General features: G+C 42.3%; 1 protein-coding gene across 3 annotated transcripts in view; it reads right to left on the bottom strand.

Moving 5' to 3' along the window:
* CUNH20orf194 (chromosome unknown C20orf194 homolog) overlaps nucleotides 1-7,219 on the bottom strand; it is a 141,554-nt gene that overhangs the window by 73,291 nt on the left and 61,044 nt on the right. For 2 of the 3 annotated variants that reach the window (XM_021712002.1, XM_008057407.2), the window contains exons 9-10: nucleotides 6,617-6,672; nucleotides 3,887-4,022 (exon numbers count right to left, since the gene is read on the bottom strand). In XM_021712002.1, the coding sequence (XP_021567677.1) occupies nucleotides 3,887-4,022; nucleotides 6,617-6,672 (192 nt within the window). The remainder of the gene's footprint in view (nucleotides 1-3,886; nucleotides 4,023-6,616; nucleotides 6,673-7,219) is intronic. The other variant, XM_008057408.2, reaches the window with a different exon arrangement.

The following is a 7,219-nucleotide window of genomic DNA, read 5'->3' on the forward strand; positions in this document are numbered from 1 at the left end:
GGATCCCTGGAGCCCAGCAGGTCGAGGCTGCAGTGGCCAGGAGCGGCCACTGCACCCCAGTCTGGGTGACAGAGTGAGACTCCAACTCAAAAAACAAAACAAACAAACAAAAAAAACCCAGGCTTGAAGGGTCAAAATTATCTTTTAGTTGTGTACCTGAATTTGAAGCCCATCAAAGTCAAAAGATCAACACACCAATATGCTAGCCAATACAGTGGTATCTATATATAGAGTCAACATATTTCTCAAGAAAGAAGTTTGAGTTTTCTTAAGAATTCACAATAAGCATGATTCCTAGAAACATTTTAAGTTTTGGAGAAGACTATAAGAAAAACAGGAAGAACTTCAAGACGGCTTCATTAGGTGTTGGTCTCAACATACGTATCCTTGTATCCATTCTCACAGTCATTTCAAACTCAGTGTCTGAAGTGTAATTCATAAACATACAACCCGACTCTCCTCAGTGTTCCCTCTCTGAATGAATGGCATCTTTGTCTACTCAGTATAGACATCAAAGTCCTGAAGTTCCTCCTTATCTTCTGTGGCTTGATAGCTCTTTTTATCACTGAATGATATCCATTCACCTAATGAAGGACATCTTGGTTGCTAAGTTTTGGCAATTATGAAAAAAACCTATAAATATCCTTATGCAGGTTTTTGCGTGCACATTTGTTTGGGTAAATCCAAGGAACATAATTGCTGGATCTTATGTAAGAGAATGTTTCGTTTATTGTTTTTTTTTTTTTTTGAAAGCAAGATTTATTGAGGACAGAAAAGCTCCCACAGTGGGAGGGAACCCAAAGGGGTTGCCCAAGAGTATGTTTAGTTTTGTGAGAAACTGCCAAACTGCCTTCCAAAATGGATGCACCATTTTATATTACTATCAGCAATGAATGAGAGTTCCTGCTGCTCCACATCCTCACCATCATTTGGTGTTGTCATCCTTTTGAATTTTAGTCACTTTAATAAGCATGTCATAGATAGTTAAATTATTGCTCCAAACATTTTCTAGCACCATCTACATTGGCTCTCCTAGTAGTCTGTGAGACCTTGGAGGCAAAGATCATGACTATCCCTGTACAGGAAGTGTAGAGTGTGTTGGAGTCAGGGAAATGTCCTCCACCCAGATAGGACAGGGCTCAGGTAGTCTTTAATCCCGGGGAATAGGTCTTTTTATGGAGGCCTTTGTTATGGCTTTTATCATATTTCAAAAATGGTTCCTCTTCTCCTTTACCCACCAGAGTCACGAGGGGAATTTTCTTGGTTTTTCACCATGATAACCTGCTGAGGTTCCTGCAAGTAAACCCATGAGTGTGTGGAGCTCCTCTAAGACTGTGTCCCCCAGGAATTTCTCACTCCCATTCTAGTTCACATTAAGCCTTCAGGAGTTCATCAAAACTACCACTTAAGTGTTCCTAGCAGTTTATAACTCCAGTGGCTTCTGCTCCAGCTAATCAGATAATGGCTGTGACTCTCTGGATTTACCTCTCTCTCCAGATTTCAGGGTAGCAGTGTGCCTTGAGATCTTAGTTCTCTGGAGTCCAAGAAAAGTCATCAATTCAGCTTTCTTCTTGTATAGGGATGATTTCTAAGCTCTTTCCATATCAGAGCTGAAACTGGATATGTTCTCTTAGTTTTATTTAAACCTTGTGTTTTAGCAGATCTCTTGACCTTAAAGGGTAAACTAGGGGCCCACTGCCTCATTACTGCCAAGTGGGAGCAGAAATCCAGGTTCTCCAGTCTCTATTGCCACCTGTGTGTGTGGGGGGGGTATGGATAGTGGGGTAGCCTTGTTATTGCTGAGTGGTGGTGAGAGTCTTGATACTCCATTGACTCCCCCATGACACTCCCTAAGGAGAAGTACCTTGTTATTGCTGTATAGGGGGTGGAAGTCCAGGTCCCCACTCTGACACTACTCTGTGGGGGGCTAGAGCAGGGGAGACACCTCATTACAGTTTGGCAAGGGAATACATCTAGCTTTTTCACTCAGCCTTTGTGGGACGGAGCGAACATGTTTTTCTGCGGCATTTGGCTAGAGTAGAGAAGTTGTTGGCTAGAGTAGAGAAGTTGTCTAAAAGTTTTCTGTCTTGCTAGGCTACATCTTTCCTGGTCCTCTGGCTTGAGAGAGTAGGCTTTCCTGGGGCTTTTTTGGTCTGTAACTCTTTTTAAAATTTATTTTATTGTAAAGATGTGCTGTACAAGTCAGGGTTAGGTATGTAAGTGGTCTACATGCAGGTGAAATTTGGGTCTCCCAACTGGTCCTCACTTGACCTGATTTAGGACCGGGCACCCTTAGTGATGTCATGTGCCCTCCCCGCTGCCCAACCTCACCCTGGGCAGTGTCCCATCACTGCTGATTCCTCACTTATAGTACTCTCTTGCAGTATTGTGATAAATGTTCAGGACCCACTTATGAGTGAGAACACGTGTATTCAGTTCTTTGTTTCTGTGATAGATCACTGAGTATGATGGACTCTAAATCCATTCCAGCTGCTGTGAAGTTGTCTGAAACTCTTCATATTTTCCAGGTAACCAGGTTCTCCAGTGTGCAGTTTGGGATATACAGGCAAAAAGAAAATCCAAAGAATATACCTCCATCTTAGCCCTTTGGTCCTGAGGTCTTTAGCCAGTCTGCCTCCTCCTTGCCACCTTTCAGTCTTCTTATTTTTGTTTTCTATGTAATGTCCTGAGTTATTAGTTGTATTTTGTCAGAGGAGTGGGGAAAAACATGCCTACTCCATTTTTCTAGAAGCAGAAAGCAGATTGTCTCCTCTAGTTTTGACTTAATATGTGTAGTCAACAAGTAAGATTATATGTCTGGCATTTTCTATGTATTCCAACAGCACTCTAGGCTTTAAATGGGGGGTCTGAGTCCACCCTTTACATAGCAGCAAGATCCTGAAAGTACACCCATTCTGGTAGCCCTATATCCTGGGTTGGCTTAGAGGCAGATCTGGGGTCTCAACCTAGAAAGATTAAGCTGTATCCTCTCATGTTTTCCAAATAAAGAATGACAGTACTCTACCCAGCTTTCGAGATTGCCAGGGATATTTTGAGAATACTTAAAATTCCATTAAGATAGTATTGACTTTTATAATCATTAGAGTCCCATGTTCAGGTCTAATGTTTCCTTTAAAAGAATGTAACATAGCTGGGCCTGGTGGCTCAGCCTGTAATCCCGCGCCTTTAGGAGGTTGAGGTGAGTGGATTGCCTGAGCCCGTGGGTTCGAGACCTGGCTGGGCAACTTGGCGAAACCTCATCTCTACAATAAATCAAAAATCAGCTGGGCGTGGTAGCGCGCGCCTGTAATTCCGGCTACTCAGAAGGTTGAGGCGGAAGGATTGCTGGAGCCCAGCAGGTCAAGGCTGCAGTGGGGAGCGGCCACTGCACTGTAGTTTGGGCAACAGAGTGAGACTCCAACTCAAAAAAAAAAGAAAAGAATGTAACAGACAATATACCATCAAATGCAAAAATCTTCTCCTTAGCACCCTCAATAAATAATGATCATCAAAATGTATGTCATTAAATGTAACAGTTAAGCCATAACAAACTTAGGCTTGGAGTGACTGTCTATTTTCAAACTAATTTGAAATGTTTCTTCTAATGACAATATTACTCTGACAACTTAAAGAGTGGTTTGTGAAAGTATGTTTTTAAACTTTTTCCTTCAAACATTTTAAAACCAAATACAATGTTTTCAAATCATACCTAGTAATCATGTAAAAATACATACAATCAGTTTCTAATCACTTTTTTCTATTCCCCAACCCCTTCAGATTCAAGGTTAAATCAACTCACTAACTGGAAAAGGTTCCTTCTGTCCAGATCCCCTCCCTCCCATTTGGTAATAAAATAAATCAAACACCAAGCAGTCCAGCCACTTACCATGTGCTTGGCAAAGCTCCCACCAGGACCAGTGCTGCGTACAAGGTGCCCTTCGGAAGGGAAGTTAAAGTTGCCAGCATTCAGGTTTTCTCGTGTAGAGTGATTACCAAAGAGAACGAATGGCTGTCTATTAGGGCTAGAAAGGCAAGTCAAAAACATGAGAACAGAAGAGCTTCCTGGCCAAGGTAGCTTCCCATGACCTTACAGAGTCCTCAAGCTTTTCTGAGCAACATCCTGCAGTCTGAGCAAAGTGGAGAGTACAGTCTACCTAATGTTCCTGGCTGGTTGGGAAGGGATGCCAGATGGATGTCTCTGACTCTTCCCACTGACCATAGGGATCAGTCATTTAGGGACATAACTAAACCCAAGTTAGGTTTATATGTTCAGATTGTCCTACTTTTTGAAGAGTAAGTTCCATACGTTTACTGTCCATGATGCAGTCACAGAGCAAAACCCGTTTTAAAAAATAGCATTTTACTAGAAATACAAGTTTTAAAGAATGACAGTGGTTGTGATACTCAGACTAGATAGGCAGTTACCAATTCCTGACCACTTTCAGGAGGGAGGGAGCAGAGGAGGGCTGCAAATGTTCTCAGTACCATAGCTACCTGCCCCTGCAGCAGTCCCCCTTCTCCCTCCTCTCTGGGCTGGACTCCCCCTGCCCCCATGTTCTGCTCACTTCTCAGCTCATCTAGTCAACCCCCTCGGCCATTTCGCTTGGAAAGCTCTTACCAAAGTCACCAAGTAACTTTCATGTAGCGTATGGCAAATCCAACAGACACTTTTAGGCCTTCCGTCCTTAGTTTCTCAAATGCACTTGACGCCCTTCACTGCCAGAGCTGTTGCTGCTCAGTCCTCCCAGTCTGTCATTCTCTTCTTATACTTGGCCTCTGAATAGTCCCGGGTTTCACCACCAGCTCTCTGCTCTCTCTCCCCCCTCCTCTGTGATGATCTGCTGCCCCTCCAGTTCAGGAAATAAGCAGCATCATGATCTATCCAGGGATCAAGCCAGATCTGAGAGGCCTTACTGGCTTCTGCTCCCTCATTCTTTAAATCCAATCAGCCTCCCCCAACTCAATCCTATTTATCCATTTCCTTCCATCTACATGGCCACAACCCTAGTCCACGCTGCTATCACTGCTTCCCTGGACAACTGTGACACCTTCTCACTGTTATCTTGCTTCTGCTCTTGCCCTCCTATAATCTATTCTCTACACTGGAGTGATGATAATCTTTTAAACATGCAACGCATTTATTGCCTTTACTGTTATTTCAGGAGAAGGGCCAACATCTTGCATATGGCCAACCAAGACCTATATGATCTGGTCAACTTCTTCAGCTACATGTAAAGCCACTCTCCCCCAGTTCCCATACTCCAGCCAAGCTCATCTTCTAGGACACATCTTGTCTCAGGGCCTCTGCTCTTCCTTCTCCTCCCAGTTATCTCTGCTCATCACTCAGCACTCCCCTGGAGGAGGCCAGGCTTTCTCATGATGGGCTTTATAGTACCATGTTCTTTTCTCTCTCATGGCACCAGAGTTGGTAATGACAGATTTCTTTGTGCAGTTGTTTATTTCTCCGCCATAACATAAACTTCATAAGGGCAGTGACCATATTTCCTCCATTTTTTTTAAACTCATGTATCTCTCGTTTGGTATGTCATTATGTTCTCAGCAAATATTTGATGACTGTATCCCTTACACTTTCCCTAAATTGCCCTTAATAAGCGCATCACGTAAAAAATTCTTTGCATTTGTTTTAATTACTCTTAAAAATACTACCTTAAGCTTCAGGCCAACAGGGACTCTTAAAAGTAAAAATGAATGATTTTTCTTCTGAGCTTAATTCAAGCTAAGTGACACTCTGGGCAGAAAGAAATATGACTCAGAACCCCAGACAGGGTAGTTTGTGTCACCATTTTTAGACTACATTGGAATTGGGGAAAGAAGGAAGAGGAAAGTTTTACTCTTCTCTCTCCATCACAGGAAGTATCTCCTGCTGATCATGACAGAGAGATAGGGAAGGAAATACTTCAGAAGGCTTACTGCTCCCATCTTCTTCGTGGTGCTGGATCTTTATGCCTCATCTTCTAACTCCCTGCAAGTCACTGTTGCTCCCCTGTCCAGTCCTGGAACATTAGTTTCTCTTGCTTTCCTGAGCTAGGAGTGAAATTTTAAAAATTCCTCTCTTTAGATTTTAGTAGGCTGTAGTGTTTGTTTGATTTTATGAGTCGGAGTCTCACTCTGTCACCCAGACTGGAGTGCAGTGGCCACTCCTGGCCACCGCAACCTCGACCTGCTGGGCTCCAGTGATTCTTCCACCTCAGCCTCCCAAGTAGCTGGAACTACAGGCACGTGCTACCACGCCCAGCTAATTTTTTGATTTATTGTAGAGATGAGGACTCGCCAAGTTGCCTTGGTGGGTCTCGAACCCACAGGCTCAGGCAGTCCACTCACCTCAGCCTCCCAAGGCGCGGGATTACAGGCTGAGCCACTGAGCCCGGCTGGCTGCAGTGTTTTAAAAGCTAGAATTATAAAATTATAGAAATTAAAATATAAAATAAAAAAATTTTATAAAAGCAGTGAAACAGATTTCTTGCCCTATGCTAACAGAAATCAACTCATATTTTCCTGACTCCAGCTTCTGGACTTGGATGCTCCCCCATATACACCTTGTAAATCTCATTTTCTCCATCAGTAGTCACCCTTCTTCCTTGAGAAAGACTCTTACCTATTTTCAGTTATATGGCTTGAGATCATTCCATGACTGAAGTAACTTCTGAATGGCTAAAAAGAAACCAAAATTGTATATAGTAAGACCACAATTTGGTAAAATAATCACAAAAGCCCTCATATATGTATGCATATACACACACACACCTCAGGAGAGTGCATAGTGTATGTGAGAGAGTGAAAAGGTGAGAAATATTTGCAGGTTATTATAAGAACATGGTAAGACTGTGGTAGACACCACAAAAATTTTGGGAACAAGTGGCAAACAACATAATAGCAAATAAAAATGACAAAAACCTGCAAAAGGAATAGAAAAAAAATTTCTTTTCAAGTTTACGGTGTTTAACTACTGAAAGGAAATTGAATCAACTAAATGCAAATATTTAAACCATACAAGTACTAATCATACAAGAGCTATACAAGAGCCATACAAAAGCTAATCATTTATGGTCCAAGTTGCTAACCAGGTGGAGATTTATTTTTCTCCTATTAACAATTTTTGGTCTACATTTTCAGCAAATTAATATATGTTAATTTTTTTTTGTTTTTTTTTTTTGAGTTGGAGTCTCACTCTGTCGCCCAGACTGGAGTGCAGTGGCCG

This window comes from Carlito syrichta, unplaced genomic scaffold, assembly GCF_000164805.1.
Source record: "Carlito syrichta isolate Samal-C Ts95f unplaced genomic scaffold, Tarsius_syrichta-2.0.1 Scaffold303007, whole genome shotgun sequence".
Lineage (NCBI taxonomy): Eukaryota > Metazoa > Chordata > Mammalia > Primates > Tarsiidae > Carlito > Carlito syrichta.